Below are 27,822 nucleotides of genomic sequence, written 5' to 3' on the forward strand. Positions count from 1 at the left end.
GTCGGGGGGGTCGTGTTATTGTTATAGTTTATAGTGACATTACAATGAAAAAACCCCAAAAAATAAATAAAATGCCACGTTTGTTGTCATTTGTCATTTTTTATTCTTTGTGTTTTTAGATAATTTTATTAGTTTTATATTAGTTTTTATTTATTGCGTATTACTGCTGAGGGCACTGAGAACGAGTAAATAAATAAATCTCTATTTGTCTGTCTGTCTATATGATAAAAGAAATGATAGATTGTTGTGTTCACAAATATAACGTCTAGAAATATATAAAAATAAATTATGCGGTTTAATTAAATGCTTTAATGAAGGAAATAGTTTTTACAGTAGTTTAATTTTCATATTTGATTGATTAAGGGTTTTAATTGCTATCAGCCTACAACACAGGACACGCACATGCACGCGCGCACGCACGCATGCACGCACGCGCACACACGCACACACACAGTGGATTTATAGCTCTCACCCCTCACCCCCAACACCACCTGCAGCCCTGAGTCTGGATGTGGTACATTGTATGTGGTGCCTGGTACCCGGTTCATTATACATTTGTTTATTAAGTCATTTACGAGGTCCTTCTCCACAGTGTTTCACACACAGTGAGTCCTATCATCACTCAGAGATTCTCCTCTTAGATTCGTTTCTTGCTCAGGGCCTCTGTCAGCTTGCTTCGCATCATGTCTTTGCTGGAGTATAAGGGCAGCTCCAACTTTGAGAAGCACGTGTGTGTTTCAGGGTAGTACTGGTCATACGAGTCTTCCTCTGCTTCTTTACCTCGGACCGCCACCGTGATGTTTTTCATGGTGAAAACAGACACCCTTTCAAAACCTGTCACAAACCCTAATGAAAGAAACATGATAGTCAGTGAGTCACATTATAACATATCACTAATTAGTTTTCCTTTCCTAAAATTATTGTAGAGTTTTGTTTTATTTTATATACGCATATACTTTATACTTACACAGAAAAGTTTTCTTTTGATGCTCAGTTAGTTCTTCAAACACCTCCCAGAACATCTTTATAGTTGGGTGGTCAGCCTGGTACTCGCCTTCATAAATTGTGTTCTAAATACAGAAAATGCAGTAAAGTTACAGTCACTGCTGTTTAAAAATCAGTTAACAATGCAATACACCCTTGGTTTGAAATGTACCTCTTTCATTTTTGCCCAGTCATGGAAGTCATCACCCACCAGAACTCCCTGCAGCTCCTCCGGCCCAAACAGCTTCACCAAATCCTGGTCACACACTTGAAAGAAGCCTTGTTTAAACTCCTGAAACACGCCGGCCACTGATGTGTTGAAGGCGTAGTTCACGTAGGCTTCAACAAACTCCCTTCTGTTCGGCAGATTATTGTTTGAGATAAACACAAAAGCTTTTCAGTCAAACTTTTCATTTTTCCTTTTTTGCAAGTTGCCGAGCTAATCAAATTAAGTGATAAGTTTAGGAAAAACAAGATGATTAATAAGATTAACTGATTCTTTAATTGTGAACCACCAGAGATAATTTAGTGTTAAGTCAGTTAGAGCAATTTTAAGTTGAAACAAGACAACACAAAGTAAAGTAATAAAAGCTTCATGGTCCTCACTTGTTTTGACCTGTTACTGGCTTTTCAGGATTTTCAGGATCAAGTTCAACCTTTTTCCCATCCCAGTCAATCTGTTAACAGAAAAGAAGATTCATTCATTATCTGACAAAATAAACTGGATTGGACATCACTGACGATCTCTAAACACCTACTGAAAAATCGATCTCCAGGCTTTTTATAATGTCGTCGTCATACTTCTCCAGGATGTGCTTCAGATTGCTTCAAACGAGAAGAAAAGCAAAGGCATTTTAGCTGTGCTGTCAGAGATGCTGTACAGTATTTACAGAAAGCTCACAGTTAGGACACTGACCCTCCAACACATGGGCTGAACTCCATCATGTCTTCCAGGGAAGGTTTTATGCCCAGTAGCTTCTTGAACAGAACCAGTGGGAACGGAAGGTGTACAATGCACTGGTGGTACAAAGCCAGGCCACACAGAAGCCCCAACAGGAAGTATGTCTGGTGCTCCAGCGCTGCCTGCTGATGACAGGAGCGACAGAAAACCTCAGAAATAAAGGTCCACAAATTTGGGGAGCCTGGGTTTTGTAGTTTTTTTGTGGTCTATTTAATGGTATAAACAGATGGCACCAAATATGAAATAATAAAAGAATGAATGGGTACAACAGGGTCAAAAGCTGTTTGCTATTCAGTGCCTGGGCTCTTACATTAGATGGGAACCACGCCAGCGTTTCAGAGTCGTTAAACATAAACATTCCAGCTTCTACTGATGTCATCTCATGAAAGACTTTATGAAAAAAGTCTTTGACGTTGACACTGATGTCATCCTCTTGAAGGACTTCATCAAAATACACCTTGAAGACAAAAAAGTCAAACTTATACAAGCGTGACTACAACATGACACAAATCAGCATACACACAGGAAGTACAGTACTATCAGCGACTTCTTGTAGTCGCTGTGGTGGGCAGCAGACAGTTGGTGGAGAGTGTCCTTCAAAACCTTTCCTCGACTCAGGTACAGTTCAAGTGTCGAGTGGAACCAGAAAGCTTGAGTCATCTGGAATATTTATACGGAGTCAACACTAAATATCAACCATGTCCTGACTCTGATGGCTTTGTGTCCAGAGGCTTGTTGGTGTTGGCTTCAGTTACCTTGCAGAATTCAGCATTCAAGTCAAAAAGCCTTTTCTTTGTTTGCAGGTCCATCAGGATGGGGAAGTTTAAAAGGATGAGTGACTCCTCTGACACCCCCTACAGGAAAAAAACACACAGTTTATGACAAATGATACAGTGTAACAGGAGCAGATGAACACATGTCAGCTACAGTATGAAGACATCTGTGAGAATCACAGACTATAGGTTTAATTATTGATTTTAATGACTAAAATATAGTTTTGTACCATGTGCCAAAGCAGCAGCTCTTTCTTAAGAAACTCTGTGTCAAACCATAAGCAGAAATGGGTGTCTGGCACCCTCCGAGGCTCTGTGAGCTTCCTGTTGACCTGAAACAGGTTTGAGGAGAATGAGTGCGCGGACGTTGAGGCTCAGCGTGACGTGGATGAAGCGGGTGCTTACGTTGTACATGTGCTGGAGGATGCCCAGCAGGTTTCTGACCCTGGAATCAGAAGGAAACAGATCGGAGGCCAGAAGCGCTGAGAGGGCCTTCTTCCACAGCCTCACGTAGCTCACCATGGTGGAGGCAGGCAGGGAGGCCCACCACTCACCTGAGTCCAGAGACAGAGAGGTCCCACAAGTGAAACACAACCACTTCTTCTTTCTGTATCTACTGTACTGTGAGTGACGGTACCTAGGACCTGAAGGCTTCCAGCCGGGAGGCGCAGCACGGCAGCAGCTAGCGCCTCAGGGAGCCGCTCGCTATGTCTCCGTCCGTGTTTCTGGATCACGTGCAGGAGCTCAGTGAGCAGTAGGTGGAGCCTCAGCCCCTCCACCGCCAGAGGCTTTGTATTCAGGGACTGAAGCAGTAGCAGCACGGCCTCCTCCACCTGTCGGGATGGGACTCAGGTGTGACGGGCTTCAGGTAACTGTGGTTCTGCATTTAGAGTCTGATCCTGGACAATAAGACAACGCAGAACCAACCTCCGTCACAACGTCTTCCTTCTGCACCAGCTTCTTGAAAGCGAGTCGTGCCATCGACAGGTTCAAGCCGTGGTACGTGGGTGATGTCTGGAAGTGTTTGTCTTTCCTAAGAACACAGACCAAACACATGTTTGTGCTAAAAGGCAGGTATTTGAATGGAAAAGACGGAACATTTAAGTCACTAAAGTTAAGGATCATGAAAGGAGGCGCTCACACGTGTCTTTACCTTTGTTCAAGGAAGCTTTGATTGACACAACACGCTGAGGAGAACATCCGGCGAATGTCCCTGCAAAGAATGATGGTTTTCTTTTGGAAAATGACACTGAGGAATCGAAATTTGATTTTAAAAAATATTAATTATACGAAATGATTACACAATACTCACAGTTTTTTCTTTCTCCGTGACTTTGAATCGCAATTAGATGTCCAATGATCGATCATGTCCTCAAGACAGAGCCGTGTTCCGCTGGCGGCAGTGTCTGTGTTTAACTCCCCGTGAGTCTGCAGAACAAACCACAAGAGCTCCAGTCTCAAGTCTCCATGTTTGTCACAGAACCACGCGGCCGTGTCCGTACCTCAACAGTCGCAAATGAGCAGTTTCCTCCTGCAAAGACTCTTCTTATTATGGGGCTATTATCACCATCTAAAATGACAGGGAGGCAATAAGAACGTCATCTCTGCAGGACTTAGTTATGATGCTAATTTAGTGTTTGTACAATCATTTACCCAGAGGCAGATGAACAGGAAGTGGCACAGACGGATGAGTGTCCTCTCCGCGTCCTAGCTGCCCCTGTTCACAGCTACCAAAGGAGTAGACAGTCCGCGAGTCTGTGAGCGCTAGCGTGTGACGTCTGGTGAACACAAATAGGGGGAATAAAATACACAGAAATACTTACATACAACGTCAGCAGACGTTTGATGAAGTGAAATTCTTTTCAATCAGCATCTTGAATATTTACAAGAACATTTTTTACATAGCTTTATGTATGTATGATATCAGTACAGTCTACAAGCAGACAATGTACTCTACCGTCCACATGCAACCTGGATGACCTTTGACCCCCACAGCTCTGCAACAAGCCGCGGACGCAGCTCATTCCTGAAGGAGTTGTGTCCCAGCTGCCCGTGTCGACCTGATCCGAAGGTGAACACGGCCCCATCCTAAGGAGAGACCACACAGCCTCCAGTTAAAAGCTCATCCTTCGCTTCCCTTTACGTCTGTGGGACAGAACACTTCTGTGCGTGGGCTCATTTCCCCTGATTTGTGCCACAGTTACTGTAGTAACAAGGTTAGAAAGCTCCACTAACCTTGGTGAGAGCGACGGTGTGGTCCTCTCCACAGGAGACAGAAACCGTTTTCTTCATGTCCAGGTAATGAACAGCAACAGGTTCATCTCTGTCTATAGAAATGATGTCACCATGTCGAACGTTCCCCACCACGCGTTTCGTGTAAACATAGAAGCCCTTTCCTACCCGTGGTGTCTCCCAGGCCGAGCTGCCCGCGGTGGTTCCTGCCCCAGCTGAACACGGCTCCAGACACAGACAGACAGAAACTCTGCTCTCCACCTGCAGCGATCTGGACCAGGGGGATCCCTGACAACGCTCTGAGGTGCTGGGGAGGACTGGCCCCCAGCCTCCTGGTACCCAGACCCAGCTGGCCCCTGGAGCCCTGCCCCCACGTGTACACCCGGCCGTCTGTGGACACATCAGCACGGCTGCTCATTAGCTTTTGGTCCAGCTTTATGTTTAGTGTCAAAACTGGCGTCTGTACCTTTGGTCAGAGCGAGTGAATGCTGGCTCCCACAAGCAACCTGAGAAACCACTATGTTGTGCAAACCTTCCAGAGGCCTGAGAAAAAATAAAACTCTTACAAATTGGAAGGTTCAAGTAACTGGATGGATGGCGTCTCTTTACCTCGGGGGGAGAGCAGCCTCCACACAGAGGACGCAGCCTTTGTCAGACAGCAGAGTGACGGCTTCATCCCCGCAGCTCACAGCCTGGATCTTCTCTTTACATTTAACAAACTCTGGCAAACAGGTGACAGCCGCTTACATGTCATCCATCACAAACAAAGGATTTCAAGGCCGACACTCACTCTGCCTTCGTCGGACTCTAATCCCATCTTCGCTCTCATGTGTACGAATGATGAAGGAGTTTCCATTGGGTTTGAGGAACACCAGCACGTTGTGACCCGCTGCCAGGTCCCGGATGTGATAGCTGAGGTTCAGGTGATGGACCCCTGCGTTGCTGCCGGCGCTGGCCGCTCCGGAGCCGCCTTTAGGGCAGAAGCCCCGCTGACATTCCTCCCCCCACGTGAACATGCTGTCTCACTGCCTCACCAGAGCGAGCAGCTGCTTTTTGACCCGTCTGTGCCAGAAACGAAACCTACTGCGGAGCTCAGCTGATCGCCATGAAAACAAAAGGTGACGCACGCAGACAGAAACGAAACGACGGCGAGGTTTGCGTTTCACAAAGCGAAAATACGAAGTTTGGATCCTGGATCGTCCTGTTAGACCTCAGACCGGGAAACTGCCGATGCTGATGAATGTGCACTATTACTCGTTATTTATAATGTTTTATACGTTATAATAATACGTTTGTTTACATGATTACAAAAGAAACGACACAACAAATACTACAATGGAACAACAGCTGATTTCACAGGTTTCACATGTAAAAGAAGTATTAAAGTAAAGAAAAAATAGAAAACTAGTGGGCCATCTGTGACTATGAACATGCATGTTTGCATTCTGAGATAGTGGCACAAATGAACCACAAGGTGGAGACAGAGGCTGCACTGAGTCCAGACTGAGGCAGGTCCATTGTGTCATTGATTCAAATCCAGAGCAGCTTTCATTCTTTTCTGATGCAGGAAACAACAAGCTCCTGGGAAATTTGGTTTTGTAAGAATATGATGACATAAAAAAAGAGACTAAAAGTTGTCAACTTGATCAATATAAAGCTCAATTGATAATCACCAGTAACTTTGATGTTCATTTTGCACTAGTAGCTTTCAGATGGGTTTAATATAGGAGGTATACTACAGCCTCTTCTTTTATTACCATGTCTTCTGCCGGTGATCACATTCCTCTCACTCCTCTTTCTCTCCCACCAAAGCAACTAATCACAGGTGAAAGCAGCTGGTGTGTAGGTGTGTTCATCATGTGCACATCATCTTAAAAGGTTTGTGTCTCTGACCCATAGCTCCACAGCACAACTGAAGATGCAGCTCTCTCTCAGTGTTAGTTTGGTGCTAAGCCAAAAATAAAGTCACTGAAAGGTAGAAGAATTTTCATGTCGAATAATTAGATAATGGATTTATTATAACTTATTATTAGAAAAGTAAGAAAAACCTTTGGAGCTTTTTACCAGCACAAATGTCCAATTATAAGAATGCTTTGTAAAAATGTGATTTACCCAGCTATATAATGTGTTTTATGTTCATGCAAATACAAAAGGTTTTATTATAGGAATTAGAGACAAAGCTCTCCTGTGAAATATAAAATGCTTTCAGCCTGTACGTTTCCCAGGTGAGAACACCTGTGGTTGTAAATCAAACAGCCTACTGTCCTCTTGAAGTTCCTCACATCTAGCTTTGGTTTTTATGGAAGCTGGGACTGGTCACGTTCTGATGCTGTTATCCTGAGAGGACTTAGGATGACCCAGAGAGGTTTTGTACAATAACTGTGTTTGTACATACATTTTGAAAACGTATGATCTGGTCCAAGCTACAAAAAGATGTAAAATAATAAATAATATGTCATGTACTGATTTTAGCACATAATGAAATACCTGCAGAAGGATCGAACCTGACTAGATCACAGTTGTACATATGGTACTAGACTGCATAGAGCTTTTGCAATCAGATATTCTGATTTCATTAGCAGCCAAACTTAAATAAATTTATTGCAGACTAATAAAAATGAAGCAAAGAATCTATTTATAATTAAGCAGGCAACTTAACTAAAAGGTACATGACTAGAATGAACTTATGTTGGATGTGAGGCTGCTCTGGACCAGACTACAGTATGTACAGAGAACATGTTTCCATATAACTATCTTCGGCTTCATTCAATCTGCTTCTGTGCAACCAAGTCAAGGATAAGTTCAACGAGGATATCTGGAACATCCTGACTTAATCCCTTGGATGTGTGTGACACCCTTTCTCAGCTTTTTTGGCCAAGTTGCATTCCATAAATGACCATCCATTCACAATGTGTGTTGTCTGGTAGAACTGCAGCATTTCAAGTGTCATTACGTTTAGCAGAAAGGGTTGTTCTTAACACAGAAGGAGCATTTAAAAAGATATGCAAACTAGTTTGGGGCAGCTAGGGGGCACTAAAAATCTTAAAAATCCCCCCCAAAATAATAGACACACATAATGTGTGTCAATAATGTTAACAAACTGCCTTTACACCCACTCAGCAGGCACTAAGCTATTCTATCATGTACTAACCCTAACAAGAAGACCTAGCCATAAAAAGCAGGTGCTGCTGCTGGCCATGCTGAAAGATGAGAAGAAACTGGGATAACTGGGGTGGGAGTTGAAGAGTTATGACTTTGAATTTGTGAATAATCCACCAACAGTAAGCAGGTCAACCTATAGACCTATTATCTGTAAACATACACTTAGATTGTAATAATGTGCCATGCATGCTTTCATGGTGCTCTGAGTACTGTATGGGATTAGTTTTTTCTCTGAACATAACAAGAAGCCTGATCCATGCTCCTCTATCTGCCTTAAGTAGAACATTTAGATACAGTGTAACTACTAATGTGACTGCACAAAATGGACAAAAAACTCCAGTTACACTGAGCAGCTATCTCTGCTTCAAAGGGTCTTCAGCGGCATGAAGCTCGACAGACATTAAACACCACACACGCATGCACACACGCACGCACACACACACACACACACACACACACACACACACACACACACACACACACACACACACACACACACACACACACACACACACACACACACACACACACACACACACTGAAAAAGAGCGAGAGATGAGAGATATAGACCCTGTCCAACAGCTGAGATATAGCACAAAGCCCTGGGGAGTTTCAGGGGATTTCCACAGAGGTAATCAGACACATTGTCTGATTTACACTAACACTTTGGCTAAACTTATGATAAAGGTTCACTAAAGAAACACTGCTGTATCTGTGTGTATCCATCTCTGCCTCAATATGTCTCCATCTGTGTTTTCTGCTCTGTTGCTCTGTCTGCATATGGTGCTGACCACTGGCAGACAACAGTTTGAAGCTGCCAGTTGTTGTTTTCGTGAATGACCATGTGAGCGGCTGCCGCATGTCCTCAGTAAAAAACAATGTTATACAAAGTTACACAAATAACTAGCTAATTGTGCGCATGAAGGATGTCAGAATGACCAGCGCTGGAAAGAAGCTGAAGGAAAACACGTTGGTTTTTATCTGGCTTCACCGCTCCCCCCTTTTATTTGACTGAGGGGCGAGCCAAGGAATGCAACAAGGAATCTGGTGAGAGATAAAGGGAGCAAAGTTGATGGTGTTGTACAGTTTGCGTGTGTCGTGATTGTGCAACTGCTGCGTAAACACAGCCTGATCTAAAGGTTCTAAACAGTTCCAGCTACAAAACCAATTATGGATTTCAGTTTTTGAAATTAATAATTGTTGTTTTTGTTCCAAGCTAGGCAGGATATACTGCACCGACCCCCCCTCTCGCTCTCTCTTTAGGGAGTTATGAGAGGAAACAGTGGTCAAGGTCATCTGACAAGCTGATAAGTTAGTATTTTCACATTCGTTGAATGCAGTTATTTTAACTTACAAAGTCATGCTGCATATTTCACATTTAACTAGAGTAACATCCTTGTGATGATGGAATAATAGTCTGTGTACTGTAACAAGTCCAAATATCAAAAGTATAGATACTAATTACTTAATATTAAAAATCAAAACTGAATAAATAAAGACAACAGGGACAAACCACTTGTGTATCAAAACACTTACAGTACATTTACACAGAGAGAAATGATCATTTTCAATGATCTCACACTGTGAAGTACAAAATGTTTCACTCACATTTGTTGTTTATGACTCAACATTAATACACATCAAAAAAGGAAAAAAAAGTATAAACAGTTCCTGGATCAGTCAAAAGAGAAAGGAATTTATCAGTTAAGTTACATGTGTTCCCTCATGGAAAGAGTTCTGTTCCCATGGTGAAGAAGTGTTATTTACATCTTGACCATAAAGTCTGGGCCACAGAGCCAGTGTGACCCAGCAGACATATCTTAGAGCTTGCAGTGTCTAAATCACTGCAGAGGTCCAGTGAAATGTACACAGCGCAGGGACGAGAGACGCTGCAGCTTCAGGAGCGCCGAGCACTGCTGGGACCAACGTCCAACATTTAAATTAACCACAAAACGGTAGAGAAAAACACAGGGTTACACGTCAAACGCTGCTTAGGAGGCGAACAATTCATTTGACTTAATTTGAAATGAAAGTCAGCGTTATCTTTTGCACAACAACTGTGACAACTCTACTGCAGGTACAGGCAGAGAAGACGACTGCGACACCCTCAAAAGCATTCCAGTGAAAAGCAATAACAATAATAATAATAATATAAATAATAACAATAATGTCTGATCGGTCTGTACACAGGGAGAAGCCGGTGGTAGGAAACCACACATTAACTGGGAACAAGGGGAAAGAGGCATTTTACTGGCTTGAGACTCTGACACTGATACTGGGCCGGGAAATCTTAATCTAACGTGGCCTGTACAACAGCTTCTCATTCCTTTAGGATCAATATCAGAGCGTGAACACTTCTGCAGGGATGAGATTTCCTCTAAATGGTCAAATGTCTAGAAGTACTGTAAACAACCCTGTCAGTGTTAGCAGTCAGTTAGTCCTACTCCTGGACATCAGTTAGCTGAGTCAGCTGTTCCTTCATCAGTTACACAGCCCAGCAAAAAGCTATTTGCATTGGTTTAATTAACATTTACACAGTATGATCTGATTCGTATCATTTACATGCTCAATAGGAATAAATTCACAATTTAGAGCGGGAAAGCCAAGGATGCAGTGGCGAGTGCATGATGAGGCGACAGCAGTAGCTTATTATGCTCTGACAAATGTATTTATTATGGGAAAAACATGGGACTTCTGAAAAGTTTTATGATCAATGGAATCGAGGAGGCAAAAAAATGTTGGTGCTCTGTACAGACATTCACCGGCCACTTTATTAGGGACACCTGTATAATGTAACGCAGATGAATACAGCAATGCTGCAGGTAATATATATGTAGTATTCAGACAGTGGACAGAGCAGAGGCTGGCTTAGCAGGTGCAGAGGCATGGCCTATAGGCAGAGTCTCAAAATGGAAGCAGATGTAGCACAACCCAGATGTTTGTGTTTGGAACTGGGTTCATATGGCCAGCTGGAGCTTAGTGAGGTTCCTCTGGTGCATGTTGTGGTGCCGCACCAGTTCATCACTTCTGGCAAACTTCTTCTGGCAGTTTGGCCACCGGCAGTTAAAGGGCTTCTCACCTGAGAGCGGCAGGATGGACGGAGAGGAGGGAGGGTGGCACAGCAATGAGGAAGGTTTAGGGAGGAGAATCAGGACATGAGACACATGTTAGAATGTTATGCTGATCATAAAGTGTATGGGAAAGTCAATTCAACTTGTACAAGTTAGCACAGGATAGCTAACACAATTGTAATATCAATAAAATTTATGACAATCTATTTAAATGTAAACATCAAATGGATGAAGAAGAAATGGAAAAAAAAAAGTTTACGCACTTGTTTTACCTGTATGAGTCCGGGTGTGTGTCTTAAGGTGATCAGACCGTGAGAATTTTCTCTGACACCTCTCGCATTCGAAGGGTTTAACTCCTAAACACATGTACAGTTTGCATGCACACACAACCCCATGTTCACACACACACGCATACAGAAAACACAACAACGTTCAACATCACAAGTGCCCAAACGCGCGCGCACGCACACACACACACACACACACACACACACACACACACACACACACACACACACACACACACACACACACACACACACACACACACACACACACACACAGAGGGAGATAGAAAAATACAGTAGAGCAGAGGTTTGCAGGGAAGCCATTCCAAAGTTAGGCAGCCTGTAGTTATTTCATATGATGAGAATCCACCGCACCACAAAATGCAAACTGTTCACAAAATGGCTGTCATGCAAACAGCAAGTGGAGAAGCAGGTAGAGAGGAACAATAAAACTGAACAAGAGCGAGCCACTGAGTGAAATGGACCAAACCTGTGTGTCTCCTCTGGTGCCGTTTGAGCTGGTCAGAGCGAGAGAAACCTCGGCCACAGTCGGCGAAGTCGCACTGGTAAGGTTTCTCTCCTGGATGAAAAACATAGAGGAAACTTAAACAGGAATAATTTGAGCTTATTTTTCTATAGCGATAGTTAAAAATATACAAGCCGTATAATAAGATATAATGGTCTACTGGTTTAACTGCAGACTATAAAGCTATTTAGCTCCTCTACTCTAATGAAATATGTCTCTGCTTTCGATAGTAAACTCCTCCACATGATGTGCGTTGTATATACTGCATTGTATTTGGGTTGACCTTCTCATCCTAAAATTAAAAACTCCACCAGGTTATACCAGTGCCGGTGATATGAAGAAAGTGTTTTTTAGACGGAAGCAGAAATATGAATATAAATATATAAGATATAACATTTGTGTTAATGAATTTGTCTGTATTTTTGAAAAAAGAAGAACAAAGCACTTTTTGTTTTCTTGATGTTAGTTGGAGGTTATAAATGATGCACATGTACAGTTTCAGTAACTGCGTATCTTTCAGACAGCTCCACAAATGTTGGACTCACCTGTGTGTTTCCGACCGTGCATCTGCAGATGCGACAGCTTGAAGTAGCGTTTGTTGCATCCAGGGTAGGCGCACATGAACGGACGCTTCTCGCTGCCTTCGGAACGCACTATGGCAGGAGCGATGCCCGGAACCCGCCTTACATCCTACACGCATGCACGCACGCACGCACACACACACGCACACACGCACAGACACACACACACACACACACACACACACACACACACACACACACACACACACACACACACACACACACACACACACACACACACACACACACACACACACAGACGCACACACACACACACACACACACACACACACACACACACACACACACACACCTTTATTTAAATTTAGATCACTTAGACAGAATGAGCAAACACTCTAGGTGTCAATAATTGAATGAGTAAAATGTATATTAGAAAACTGGCGATTAAATCAGCTCAAAATAACACTATTATAACTACATGGTCGAACAATCGCACATGAATTAGCAGTAAAGTGACCCCAGACTGACTCCAGCCCATAGGGAGCCGTTAGTCACGCCTTTTGAACAGACCCCCTTCTAGAGCATCCCATTACAGGCCCACTGCTCACTGCAGACGCTGCTGGAGAAGAATAACAGGAAACACCACACGGCTCTACCTTCTGACATTCATTTCATTTACAATATACCCTATCTAATTTTTGTTCACACTTCTAAGACCATATGCAACCTCATATGGTATGTTAGGTATATACTGTAGCTGTGAGTATTGTCCCAGTATCTTATTCACAGTTTTTCGAGTCTCTCTCTTCTTTAAATTATTTTCTCTTAACACTATAAATAAAGTTTGTCTGATCCCAGCCCTTTCTTTTTCTCCCCCTCTCTGTCCCTGCAGCCATCTGCGCTTCACTTCCACAGAGTTTACTACGATGGTTTGATATACTGAGAGGTCAGCTCTCTTGTAGATAGAGTACAGCTAACTCTTCTTGATAAGTGCTGTAAATTATTAGTGTTATTTTGGGAGAACCTCTGCCCGTGGAACGTTAACTGATGCTGCAGTGAGTGTTACATTGGGTTTAAGTTAAGATCTAGCATACTGTACACAAAGGTCTCAGGGTAGCTGGTTGAAGCTGCAGGCACGTGTAATGTGGAAGACATGAGTTTTATACAAGATCAGACAACATTGATGTTGAAGAAAACAAGGATAAGCACAATTAGCTGAGCTGACTGCAACATGAAAAAGGAGGTCAGTGAGCTATAAAGTATGATGGTGGAGGGACGCTGAAGAAAACAAGATGTAGTGAGCTCAGCATCCCAACACCATACTATGATGTATCCCTGAAGAATGTCACGAACCACAGTGGAAAGAGAACAGCCAGAGATGGTGCCAGCTTCCCAGGGACAAAAGGAGGCGTAAGGGTTCGAGACCAACACAAATTATCTTAGTGGTTTCATGTGGACACATTAGTGCACATCAACAGGCACCAGACCTGTTGATAACCCTAACCCTAACCCACCAGCTACAAGATTCTCAAAGTGGCCCTAAGAACAACCCATCTGATTTGCTGAGAAACCAGCTGCTGTTCTGTTGTTTTAACAAGAGCCAGTACTGGTAAAGGAAAGACCAGGTAACTGTAAGGAACCTCACACGTATCAGGCTAATCGACCATCCCTGAATAAACACCAGACAATGGTAGGATAAAATCATGTCTATGTACTGTATTCACTACGTCTTCACTTTGTTTTATTTAGTTCAAACCACAGCTAAGAAAAATTCATGACTGTATCCAGCAGATACATTGTTTGTTATGAGGACAGATAAGGTTTCATATTTCAGAAAGGATAACTGTTAAATGACTCGTTTTCTATTCATATCTAGATCTTTATTACTAGACAGGAAAAAGTGGATTGTGCAGCGTACCTAAATCACTACAATAGTTTCCTTGAAGTAAAGCTGTAAGATTTTAAATTTAAAGTTGATGCAAACGATAATTTGTTGTTACTTCTCTGATTCTTGAACTGCTACATCCAAAAAGCTTTTTATGGCAACAGAATTTGTTAAATAAATCCAATAGTTAAAAACACATGCAACCAGCCATGAACGTGTCATAAACCTTAGATGTTTTAAGACTGGAAAGTTTTCTGGCCAGTGAAACACACAGTGAAGCATTGCACTAGAAGAAGCCCAGTTGCCTTAACTTAACTTAACACATCCCCTGGATGACTGGGAATCTTCACCAGCAGTCATCACTATACATCAAGTGATGACTGACACATTTACTGTTTACAGTAACAATGTTGAACAACTGAGAGGAGCTGTTAGACTGGCAATGACACTGATGCTGCTTTCATCAAGGATACAGTTCTACCTTTCAACACCTCACTATAACTATAAAGTAGTGTACCACTGTAATATCTAAAGTAATATGCAACTGTGCTACCCACGGTGGTGCAGTGGGCCTGCCCGAGGAATCGAACCCAGGCCGTTCTCGCTGTGAGGCGACAGTGCTACCGGCTTCCTCCCACGGTCCAAAAACATGCATTAGGGTTAATTGGTCACTCTACGTTGCCTCTAGGTGGCCATTAGATCACTTACATGTACAATCTAGAATTTACATAATTAACGTTGGACACTTTGTAAGTACATTCCCATAGCTTTCCAAATTCTCTTTGGCATCAGGCGAGAATTTGTGTTGTGTATAATTGCTGTTTATTATGTTATAAATAAGACAAGACAAATGTGCTTTTTCTTAGCATCTTTAAAACGACAATGTCAAAAACAGAGGCGTGAGCTAGACCCAAGTGTGTATTACGATGAACAGAGGAGAAAAGGAGCAAAGAAAGAAAAGAAGGACTGCTGTGGACTGAAAGCAGGTCTGGACAATCTCTGCTCCCTGTCCTTTAGAGCCACTGACAGACCATAATTAAAAGCCAATGATTTATTAACATGCTGATCCTTGTATGGAAACGGTATCTTTACTCACTGCAACCCAGCATGTATCTATTTGTGTGTGTGTGTGTGTGTGTGTGTGTGCGTGTGTGTGTGTGTGTGTGTGTGTGTGTGTGTGTGTGTGTGAGTAGGTCTTAATGGACTAGTGGAAAAAGGTTCCTCCGGTTTTCAAACCTGTCTTTAAAAACATGCGTGTGTCTGCAGTATGTTTGTCTAGATGTAAGCATGTGATGAAGTCAGTGCGTGCGCGTGTGTGTAAATGACTGTAGTGGCTTTGTCACATGCTCCTATAGTCACAGCATGCCACACCATGAAACTATAAACTACCATCAGTTGTTTTTGAGGGGATGTCCTACCTGTATGCCTCTGAAGACTCCGTGTGTGTGTATGCGGTACTGCGTGCTGCAGCTGTACAGCATGGGCGCGCTGGGGTCGCTGTCGTAGCCGGCTGTGTGGCTGCAAAGACATGAAGGGAGAAGAGAAGTGACGGTGAATCATGCACACTCTTAAAGCAAAGAAACACAGAGTAAATGCTCACTGTAATTCAAAACGTATACTGAACAGTTCTCACACAGTTATGCTCACTCAGAGAATGTATGAAAGCGAAAAAATCCAAAATAGAATTTACATTTAGGTACAGCAGGAACATACAGTAAAGCACAGCAACGTCTACGAATCCAAGTGTAACAAACTTCAAGAAAAAGTCAGATAAAGTCACAAAAGATCCCACTTGTCTGTGGAGGAAAGTATCTGTAGAGCCCACATTGCAAAGCACAGGCCGTCATAAAACACAGAGGTGGAGGATTTTAAGCAGCACCTCTGCTGCTATGTAGTGTGATTATTATAGAGCCATGATTTAAGGACAGCAGTGTCTGAGAGCCTTTGTAGGTCAAAGAGTGAAGTTTCTAAACAGTACTGTTTGTGGAGACCTCTCAGTGAACTAGGAAATAGCTTGCTGAGAACCTTGCAGTAAAAGGTGTAATGTACACCTAGTGTAGCGTTATATTATGTGTAAACTTAATTCAGATTTTATTAACTAAACATACTGACTAAATGAGAAGGGTGGGAGTTTGGATTGTTGGGTGGAATATATAGTAACACAGCTCAGTCATAAGCTGACCTTCATCTGACTTGCTCCTCCCTGGTACGGGACTAGACACTGGGACAGCCATGGTTAATGGTACTATACAATATGTTCCTTGTTATTATGTGATGACCATTTCTTTCTTTTCTTGACTTCTTTGCTACAATTTCAGCAAATTTCAGCAAATTATGTGTTTCCTCTGAAACACATAATTTGCACCTCTCTGTTGTAGTGTAGGTGACATGTTGTGCAGTGTTCAGTGTTAACATTAGAAACGGGCCTATCTGCTCTTCCTCGCCAAGTTCCCCTCCCTCACACTTCCTCTTCCTCATCTCCCACTCCTTGCCTCATTCCTCTTTATCTCCATTCACTCCCTCATCCTAATGTTGCCTTCCCTTCCCTTCCTCCTCATCCTTACAACTCCCTCACTCCCTCTCCCTTCAGTTACTTTCCCTCCCCGACAGTGAAATTACAGACAGAGACAGACGGAGACACAACCAAGGTGCACATAAGTTTATCAATGAAACAGAGTTTGAAAAAAACAAAAAACAAAACAATCTACTCACGATGCAGCAGCGACCACCCCCCAAATATATTCCTTCTTCCCACCTACTCCTTGTGCAAGTACTGTACACATCAAACATTCTCACACACACAGTCTGCTAACTACAGGATGATGAATGCCTGTTGGCTGAGAACACCGAGGTATTTGTGAGCCAACGCAGACGCGGACCAGTGGGCAGCCCTGCAGGTCACAGTGACATACAGTACAGCGCAAACTGACTTTATTTAACTCTGAACAATAGATGCTGATACTTCAGTGATTATTCTGGATGGAAGTTATTCTGTTCTATTTTGAACTGAAATGGAGATGGACGAGAGAACTTGGATGATCGAGAACAAGACTCTTATCTGAAATCATAGTGTGTACTAAATTACAACTTAGACTGAGCACAGAACTCCAGCATCATCACTGTTTTAGTCCAAAACTGGAAACAGACGCAGGTTTTATTGTTGCTCATCAGCCTGCAGTTCATCCATCTTTCTGTCAAAACAATATTTTGGTTCCACTCAAATATTCTAACAAATATTGGCCAGACGGATGTGACATTAATGGCCACCAGGTACATAAATCATGACCATTGAGATCCTTATGACCTTTTCCTAGCGTCAGTGTCATTACATGTGTAAAATACTGCTGTGGTCCACAGTAGTAAGCGTTTTATAATAAAAGTAAGGATATTTGACCTTTCAAGTTGTTGACATCTAATAAAAATGAAAACCTATTGGGGTTTTACACGAAAGTACAAAGGTTTTCAGAGACAGATATTGTACATTTATTCTACTACACTGACAGTACAGTATGTGGCAGCTTCAGTTGGTTACTTTTCAAAAAATAGTTATTTTCTTCTAGATCTATCACAATATGACATTTGGCCTATCAACATTAACAAATTACAAAATGTGTGTCAATGCTTCACAGCTACGATAGTAACATACTGTACCAAACAACACGGGGGTCACCAACTGTGCCCCCGAAACGCAAAGATGCAAAGCAAACCTAAAGGAGGACCCCCCCAGTGAAGTGTATGGTATGTATATGACTGATGACTGATATGGTTAGCAATGGCTCATCGCAGCAGCACCAGCTCCATGCAGGTTAGTAACTGACTAAAAACTGACTTTTCAGAATTGTGTCCTTTTTAGCATTTTTCCCAAATACAGATTACACCACATTCTTTTAGGTTAAAGTGAAAGGCTTATCCCAAAGTTTTTATCAGTTTACAGTATAACACAGATCAGTTTGACTTGTTTTAATGAAATTTAAATTTTCAGTGTTAAATAAATAACACAAAATTATTCAAATTTATTGAATTAATTGAAAAACAAATTTTGACAGATTAATTGAGGGAAGGTTTTTCTTTAGATGTAGCAATTTTTTTACTTAAAAAACTAAATGTAAACAAACACTGTCACTAAAGTAAGTGGCATTACCTGCTAAATCTTTTTGAGCGAGGGTTAACCATAACAAAACCAGAAAAGACCCATAGTTTTTATGTGTCTGTTTAGTTTTGTAGTTTTATATATATATATATATATATATATATATATATATATATATATATATATAATATTTTTTTGGGACCATGTCGTTTTAATTTTTTATATTTTAGATTTTGTCTGACTGCTGCTGGTTCAAGAGAGCGATGGATGAGTTCCTACCTCTTTATGGTGGATGCCAGTGTATTGACAGGGTTCCATGCCACACACTCCAACTGAGAGGTCATTTGATATAAATTTTCTCCGCTGTGGAAGAAACACAAGACGTAGAAGAGAAGCTTGTGAGCTGTGCAGTGGACCACGATAGGGTTGTTGCCTCTGAAGCACGCTAATAAAAACTGCCAGCACACGTGCACGCAAAAACCTGTGCACGTTGAAAGGTATCAAAAAAAAAAAGTAAAAATCTACCAGATACGCAGAGATTCTCTCTGGCCAACTTTTATTAAACACAGCAGACGCCAAAATCATTTCTCAAAGCTTCCATGTGATTAAATGCAGTGCCACACACACAAGTGCAAGTGCACACACACCCACACACACACACACACGCACGCGCACACGCGCGCACGCACGCACGCATGCACGCATGCACACACGCACACACACGCGCACACACAGTGGATTTATAGCTCTCACCCCCAACACCACCTGGAGCTCTGAGTCTGGATGTGGTACAGTGTATTTGGTGCCTGGTACCCAGTTCATTATACAGCTATTACTTTACAGTACAACGTGGGCATGAAGCCAACAGAGCACAAATGGTATTTCTGTTGAAACATTGTTGGAATGTGACAGGGCACAAGATTTAAAGCAATGATCCATGGCATCCTCAAGTAAATGAGCATCTGCTTTTCTTCTGTTTTGCTTGCTGACGGAATCCCTGAATCAGCCATACAACCTTTGATTTAATGGCAGCTCTGTGTCCGAATTTATTGCCCTGGACACCCAAAGCCTTGTGCAGTACATCTTTCCCACCTCTGAAAAAACAAATTGGGTTGTTTATCCTTACAAGTAGTTGTTAACATGTTTGTACCAAGAGGAAACAGGAACCTTTGATGAGTGTTCTGTCTCAGATCCCAAAAGCCTAAATGTGCTGTTCTTGTCTCACACAATACAGCGTCCACGATCAGTACAACCAGTATTAATACCAGTCCCCAGAATGCATGTGTTTTTAAAATTACTATGTCATATTGTCACCTTTATGTACACAGCTACTCTTTTAACTTTCAAAACATAAAGAACTTGGGTAATATTGTGCAACAGTAAACCTTCCTTATAGTGCTTGTAGCTCTGGTGTGTGGGTGTGTGTATCTGTGTAATAAGAAGAGATCAGTGTTTCTTAGCTCTGTGCCATTCCAGCAGGCCAAGCAGACGATGTGCAGAGTAAATACAGTCCAGTTGGTACCAGGCTGTAAGATTAGAGTGACTCAACTCATACTGTATGAGCAATCCCAGCCATGCGTGTGTGTGTGTGTGTGTTCTGAACAGATATACAGTTATACAGTATTCGTGATAAAAAACACACTCACACTTAAAATCTCTCTCTCTCTCTCTCTCTCTCTCTCTCTCTCTCTCTCTCTCTCTCTCTCTCTCTCTCTCTCTTTACAGTATGTCGCTACCTGAAGATGTACAAATGCTCACAATAATATTATCATTAAACCGTCTGTGAAATTTAGGCAGGGAAGGAGTTAATTAAATACAGCAGTTTAGTTTTTGTATGTTGAACACATTTACATTATTTTTAATTTTGGTAAACTATTGATTTGGTTTTATATTTATGTCTTGTTCAGGGGACATAAAAATTGTCATTTATGCTTTTTAAAAGTTCAGGTCTTCAGGTCATTTGAAATGATTGAAACAATTAAAATTGGGAACTTCAGTAAACCTTTTATGAACCACGAATCCTTCCAAAAAGGAAGGATTCTGTTGAAAGAAAAACATTTGAAAGCATAAGCGCAAATCATGGATAGAGGGTACTGTAAAAAAAGTTTGAAACACTTTGCAAAGTCGTATATTTAATTACAACGTTTAATTTGATAATGAAGGAGAATGATAATGTCTGATTCAGTGAATAGTATAGCAATAGTTATAGTAAATTATGTATTATGAATAAAGAGTGTTTGAAGAACTCACTTTAGTTTTCATCTCTCTTGTGGTTTTACATCTAGATGATTCCTTTAGTTCCTTTATCAATGGAAAACACAAGTGAGCAATGTTTCATTTAGAAACATAAGTAAACATCTCGGAGAGGGCAGAAGCACCGTGGGTTGAGTGGTACGTATGCAGCCACGCAGAAGTGTAATACTAATACTTCTAATACAACAATAGGATAGTTGTAATTAATAGTTTGCAAATGTCTTTTCCTCCGTCTGGCTACAAATGGTAAATGGTTCTTGAGAACCTGTGGTGTGTTTGAAAAGCAAGGAGGAAATGAGAGGTTGATAAAAGGTTAGGTTAGTAAGCAAGCGTGTCATCATGAGACGTGTCTGTGGGAACAGGTTTGAGAAGATTTTGGTGATAATCAACAATATCAAAGAATAGTTTCTTAAAAAAATACAGCTGCACTTGTATGACAAGTCAAACTGTTTGATGGGAGGTCAAATGTTAGAAACATGAGCCAAGCAGCTTTACATCACCAGCTTTAGTGAAGCTTGGCCATTGACATGTTTAATAAGAAATAAAGCAGCTTGGTGCTGTACGTCTGGTTCTAACCGACAGAATGTTCCTGGTATTTGTCCACAGACACATGGTTCATGTAATTCTACAAAAACAAGAGGTTTGAGTGCCTGTGGGGCATTTATAACAGTTGTATTGATAATATGACATAAAATAAAATGTCTGATTAAAGTAATGCCAAAATACTTTCCCTTATCCTCCTAATTAAAGGGACATTTTGCACAGGAGGTTATAAATTAAATGGTTTTATTTTGGGATTGCTATCTGGTCTAGAAGCAGTCGATGTTTCAGGAAACAACTTTCCTGAACTCCACTCACGGTGGTGGGGGTCACTTTCCTGCCACTGTTGCTTCTCTTCCTTCAGTGGCACCATGACTTCTGTAGGTACAGCCTACATTGCACAGCTTGTGATCAGCTGATATCTCACTTTATGTAGAAATCTTCACTTCTCAAGGTAAAATAACAAAACAAAAAAAGGAAATAGAAGAGGAAGCTGCGATGGCAGACAGACCTGTCTGAAGGTAGACATCCTGTTCAAATCTGCATCCTGCCGCTGTACCTTTTACTAAGTTAGCGCTGTCTGACGCAGGGCATCTAACAATGGTTGCTGAAAGCTGTTCAGCTTTGGTCGTTTGTTCGTCATATGAATAGACCTGTGTGTGTGTCACCTGTTATACGGGTTTCTCAGCAGCAGGGCCTGGCTGCCTGTACAGCTGTCTGAAGGCGTGTGGCATCCATAGACCGGAGGAGGCACCGGGGGCACATACTGCTGCTCACCTGAGACGCGTAGACACAAGCACATACAAAGCTAGCAGCATATTTCACACATGAAAATGAAGGTACGTTTAAACCTCCCTATTCTTCTCGAGTCTCTTTTGAACCCTGCCTTCTCCCATTTTCTCCACTTTTACCAAGGTCGACTCAGCTTATCGTTTCTTTTTCGGTGCAGCAGTCTGGCGAATGGGTCCCTTGACATTTTTCCACATTCCGAAATCTCTCTGTGCTCCAGTTCTCTCAGTTATCTTTGCTGTAAAATGCTACGGAAATTTACAGCTTCATAAAACACGCACATTTAAATATTTACCAATAACATGCACAGGCGTGGGATTAAAAGGATCGGTGGGTGGATGAAAGGAGGCAGGAAAGAGGGAGTTAGTAAATCAGGATTTGTCTGATTTATACCTCCGACAGGCAAGGCCACTGCAGAGATGTCAGAGCAAGAGACAAGACACTCCCCGGGTGAGGGCCACGAAGCTGCCACACTAACACAGCTGTGCACCCGCATGGCGGTTCTGAGCACATATGAACATCTGCTTTTGTTTTTTCAAAACAGATTCATCACGAACATGAGTGACTAATGAAAAGATAAAAAAAATGATTCTACATGTGATGTGCTTTCTCTAGGTGTGAGGTTAGACTCCTGTAGGGTACAGGAAAGCCTCTAAGCTCCAGCAGATTCAGATGGAGTCAGTGTGTTCCTAAAGGTTATGGGTTCATCCTAAACCTGCCTTATGTCACTGTGTCTGGCCAAGAGGAATCATACACAAAAGAGGTTTGTTAAATTACTAGAAATCAGACGAAAAAGTATCTGCAAAAATAAAGTTGCTTGTTAGGTATTTTGTGCAATATAGTGATATGTACTGTAGCAATGTTACAATATTAAGGACTTTTAAACTCATGCTAAAGTAGCTTATACCTTAAACCTTTTCTAGACAAAGACAAACAAGGCACATGGAGAAAATGTACAGTACATAATCAATATAAGCACATATTGTTTGGCTAGTTACATTAGAAGCTAAATACACATCATTATCCTCACATTCCCTGGACATTCACTTATTTCAGCTGTGTCCAGCATCAGAGAAAGAAAACACAGTGCTGCTGTACTGACCTATAGTATTCTGCTGAGTTAGTGCATCTTCATGTTTGAAGGAGTGGTTGGAAAACTGGGAGCTGTGGTGCGTCGGAGTGTGACTGTAATTACCAGTACCATCAAATGCAACCGTGCTGTAACCTGCAATGAAACAAACAAACAACAAACAAACAAACAAACAAACAAACACACACACACACACACACACACACACACGCACACACACACACACAAACACACAAACAAACAAACGTTAAATTCATGTCATGCATAGGCGGTTAACTTTTTGTATCTCCTCTACTTAAATCACTTGAATCACAGAAATCAGTTATTTTTTAGTCGGTAATTCTGCCCCATTAAAATAGCTTGGTTTTGCAAATTATTTAAGTAAACTGAAGACTCAACAAAAGAGTTGAGAGGAGATGCAGAGGAGATAATATATATTTTTAATTACATCACTTATATAAGATTTAGAGATTTGATTGTCAAGAAAAAAAAGAAAAAAGAAAGTGAAATTGGACAGACGTTAAGGTTGATTTCTAGAAACTGATCATGAGTCTGTACTTGGCCTGTGCCCACATAGCTCACACCCTGCAGTTCAGACGACACCTAGATCTTAGCCTGACCCTCCCAATCAGACGTGACTCATGACTGAGGCTGACCTCAAGAGCACAAGACACTCCACCATAAATCACACACACACACACACACACACACACACACACACACACACACACACACACACACACACACACACGCATGCACACACACGCACGCACGCACACACGCACACACACACACACACACACACACACCACATGCATGCTTCATTAATTAAAATGCAGCACTTTCACTGACTTTACTCTATGGGTTGGTGGAAGAGAAGGACTTATTAAAATTCACCATTCATCTTCCACTCACCTCTGTCTGACCTCTGTGTGTGTGTGTGTGTGTGTGTGTGTGTGTGTGTGTGTGTGTGTGTGTGTGTGTGTGTGTGTGTGTGTGTGTGTGTGTGTGTGTGTGTGTGTGTGTGTGTGTAATTCTAATTCTGTTTTTTGAGGAGAGAGGAAAATGAACATTTCCAACATTATATTATAACATTTAATAGAATTTCTCATGTCTTTCATCCCTTTATATTTATATATATTTTTTATTTTGTTTCTTGGCTTCTAACTGATTGTCCTCTTTTAGTCATTTCTAACATCAATGTCAATTAATCGGAAGCACTTTATATTAGAAGATTAGACTTTGCTACTAACAGTTTACTGGTATTAAACATAAAGACATTAAAAAATCATTATCCATGTTTTGTTATAAAAATCAAATACAATTAAAATCTTCAACATTTACCTTAATGTTTCCACTGGCCTCTGTTTATAGGACCTCTGGTGACATTTTAAAATATGAGAGTTGTGTCACGCATCACAAAATGAAATCCCTCCTGGAGGGAGTTTTGTGATGACGTGATGCTCCCTGCGCGACCCTGCTCCGCTATCAGCTCTACTGTGTGACCTAAAGCCTCTGTTGGTTTGTTTGTCTCTGCTCATCCAGCCACAGCAGGAGGGAGGAGGGTGGCAGATACAACGGTTAGAGGTCAGCTGAGCTCTTTAAATATCATGTTATTCCTAAATTATCTGCTTGATAAGCAAGTTATTACTATTTCATCTAGCGGGTAACCAGCAACCAACAACATCCAATATCCTACTGTACATAGAGAACAGCAGGAGTTAAATAGCAGGATACTTTGTCTGACACAAGAGTAAAATCTATACTCATCACATAAAACCCATTACTTGATCAATTCTGCTTCACCTTTAGCAAAAGAACAACTTAGTCAAAGAGCATTCAAATCTAACACCAGTTATGCTGCCAAACGATTTTTCTAAAAGGGATAAAATAATTTTAAAGATTGTTTATTTCAGTTTTTCATATTTTTCTGTGAAATTTGAGCCTGTTGTAAACTTTTCTCCACAGGTGTCTGACACACACAAACCAGTAACAGAGATCAAAAATTTTTACTTTACTCTAAAAGAAGACTTTTATTTAAAAGTCCTGTCACCAATGTGACAATGATTAAACTTGTATGATCATGAGCAATACACGTGTTCTGATTTTCTGACAAAATATATCTGCTAAAAAATTTCTGCATAACCTATGGACCCCGGAGCCTATTTCTCCTCACACGTTACCAGGGTCCGTAGCAATATTGTATTTTAGGCCTCAGTACATCCCAGTACTCACTGTACAGTATCTGTTAATATTTACTACATTTATATATATATATATATATATATATATATATATATATATATATATATATATATATATATATATATATTCATATATGTATTTAACCAGGCGCATGCCATTTATTGTTCTGAGGCCACTATATTATAACTCAACTAAACAACATTTTTGTAGTTACACTCTGAAAGGAAGATTACTTTTTAAGCTTGGATATAATGAGTTCATTTACTGATAACAATTGCAATTGCTGTTGTGTTAGCGCTCATGTTTATACTTATATTTATTACAAATGTCATCTCCTTGTTGCTCATATTCTTTGAGCCAGTTTGAGGTCTTCATTCAAGGCAAAGAATCAGCCTTAACCCATGTAAATGTAAATCTGGCTTCATATTTAGTATATTCAGGTATTGCGGTTTAGACATCATAATGCTTCACATTTATGTTACACAGGTGAGAAAACCTCACTAATTTAAGAGTTGGGTAATTCCCCCAGTCCTACCTGTCTGGTTGCGGGCTGCCTGCTGTGTATCCATGCAGTTGGTCAGGTACGGAGTGTTGCTGAACATCCTGCTGGGCGGCTGGTGGTGATGCGGGGCAGCCACAGACGGGGGCTGGCTGGCTGCTGGAGCAGGTGGAGGTGCCCCAAAGGCTGCCCCGTACCTACAGGCCCCTGTGCCTGTGAACTGTCCCGAGAAGTGGACCGTAAAGGCACTGAGACCACAGTGGGGGTCAGTGTCATGGTGGTGGGGGTCACTGGTGGCTCCCCAGGTGGGCTCCTGCTTAATGAAAGAGTGTGGTCCCAGAGAGGAGTGGGGTGCAGCTAGCGAGGAATAAGGGGACGCAGCAGTATGGAAGTCCAGAACAGGAGCCCACTGAGGGGCCGTAGAGACGGGTAAGGCTGGGCAGCCAGGGCTGGGGCTGGCCTGGACCGCAGGTAGCAGAGTGTTCAGGTCACGTATGTCTGAAGCCATGGTGGTCCAAGAAAGGAGAAAAAATGTGATGTGCCTCCGTGTATCTTTCTATCTCCCTGCCTTTGGATGTGGCCAACCCAAAACAGCAACCCCCAAAATCCTTCAGCGTCACAGTTTTCTTTCCTCTCACTGAATTGCGTCTTCTCCTTTAAAAGCCTTGGACTGAGCTGTTGCTCATTAGTTGAGCTACTCTGGAAACTTTAAGCCCGACAGAAGTTCATGGCAACACAGGAAAGTCTCAGCAGTTAACTTCCCCCAGCAGCAGTGTAGGGAGAACAACAAAAACAGCAGCAACAGCAGCAAAAATCAAAAACGGTGATGAGCTGCGATTTTCATCCACATGAGCAGTAAAAGAGGGCTTGGCCCAAAGAGCTGGAGTCCATTGAAGGAAGACAGCAGGTCTGCACTCAGAGCTGTGTGAAGCTGTGTGAATGGACACAGAGGAGTGAGGAGGAGTAGCCCTCTCTTCCCTCCATGTTCTCAGCCTGCTGCCTGTGCTAGAGGCGAGTAGGGGGTGGAGTCAGGGGCGATAAGGGACAGGAGCCTTCTGACTCCATTCATTTACTGTATGCTGAACAGTACACACTGACTTACACTACAAAACCAACCCCACTAGTCTCTTAAACAGGCTCACTACTCTATCATGTCCTGTGAAGTATGAAGGAAAGATTATGTAATTTTCTTACATTGAGACCTACACTAAAGGCTGTAAAGAGCCATACAACTTTCCTGCTTAGAAGCTTGTGCTTTTTATAAGACAAATACGATTTTTATGTTTTTATTATTAATAATGTCATATTATAATAACATATTTAATAATATAGGCTACTTAATGTATGACTATTTTTATTATTTTTAAAAGGGAATCACAACCTATGATATTATTATAGCATGTATAGACTGTAGCGCAAGCAGTACTGAAGGTGTGAACACGGGAAGAAATACCTTAGCAGTGGGTGAAGAGGCCTCTCCGTCGCCGGACTCCCACTGGAAGACAGCTTAACTGATGATGCCCCCCCAGCCAAACTGCAACGGCTGTGTCCGACTCGCACTCCAGATAAAAAGGCTTTAATTGTTAATTAATTAGAACAAATAAACATTTAGATAAAAACAAACATAACGGGCTCCCGATTAAACGTATCAAAGGCCCGAGGCACGATAAATCTAGAGGAGGGGGCCTTCAAGGCCTCGGGCTTGATTGTTCATTTTGTAATTTATTAGGAAAGCTTAATGTACAGACATGTATTTTAGACAGTCAGATACAACGAAGTTCCCAATATGCCGCTGACAGAAAAATCCGATTAGTGCCATGATTATAATTATTATTTTATATTTTATAACCGTTCGTTACCGCGACGTGAAATGTCCGTTTTATGTCTCTGCCTGTTGGTCGGTGGTTCGATCTGCGAAGGGTACAACGATTCT

The 27,822-nt window shown here is 41.7% G+C and overlaps 2 protein-coding genes across 6 annotated transcripts; both read right to left on the reverse strand.

Annotated features, from left to right (window-relative positions):
• Positions 1–294: 294 nt before the first annotated feature.
• Positions 295–6,021, reverse strand: LOC114857650 (probable E3 ubiquitin-protein ligase HERC4). Of its 2 annotated transcripts, none has more exons than XM_029154325.3 (23): positions 5,741–6,021; positions 5,560–5,671; positions 5,417–5,493; positions 5,119–5,340; positions 4,954–5,045; positions 4,676–4,806; positions 4,372–4,496; positions 4,221–4,288; positions 4,031–4,146; positions 3,872–3,931; positions 3,646–3,751; positions 3,356–3,551; positions 3,124–3,272; positions 2,949–3,050; positions 2,701–2,799; positions 2,483–2,605; positions 2,256–2,402; positions 1,901–2,067; positions 1,743–1,809; positions 1,591–1,661; positions 1,157–1,340; positions 968–1,070; positions 295–846 (listed from the first exon to the last, which is right to left on the reverse strand). In XM_029154325.3, the coding sequence occupies exons 1-23, from the start codon at positions 5,964–5,966 to the stop codon at positions 638–640; spliced, it is 2,952 nt and encodes a 983-aa protein (XP_029010158.1). In that variant the 5' UTR covers positions 5,967–6,021; the 3' UTR covers positions 295–637. The 2 variants fall into 2 exon arrangements, with proteins under 2 accessions (XP_029010158.1, XP_029010157.1); XM_029154324.3 differs by having other exon boundaries at positions 1,901–2,070.
• A 3,079-nt stretch (positions 6,022–9,100) lies between these two features.
• On the reverse strand, positions 9,101–26,859 carry wt1a (WT1 transcription factor a). Of its 4 annotated transcripts, none has more exons than XM_029154715.3 (9): positions 25,926–26,859; positions 23,198–23,320; positions 21,975–22,083; positions 18,793–18,876; positions 15,842–15,941; positions 12,542–12,686; positions 11,961–12,050; positions 11,456–11,539; positions 9,101–11,191 (listed from the first exon to the last, which is right to left on the reverse strand). In XM_029154715.3, the coding sequence occupies exons 1-9, from the start codon at positions 26,395–26,397 to the stop codon at positions 11,070–11,072; spliced, it is 1,329 nt and encodes a 442-aa protein (XP_029010548.1). In that variant the 5' UTR covers positions 26,398–26,859; the 3' UTR covers positions 9,101–11,069. The 4 variants fall into 4 exon arrangements, with proteins under 4 accessions (XP_029010548.1, XP_029010547.1, XP_029010551.1 ...); XM_029154714.3 differs by having other exon boundaries at positions 11,447–11,539; positions 25,926–26,856; XM_029154718.3 differs by lacking the exon at positions 18,793–18,876 and having other exon boundaries at positions 25,926–26,857.
• Between the last annotated feature and the right edge of the window lie 963 nt (positions 26,860–27,822).

This window comes from Betta splendens, chromosome 6 (assembly GCF_900634795.4).
Source record: "Betta splendens chromosome 6, fBetSpl5.4, whole genome shotgun sequence".
Lineage (NCBI taxonomy): Eukaryota > Metazoa > Chordata > Actinopteri > Anabantiformes > Osphronemidae > Betta > Betta splendens.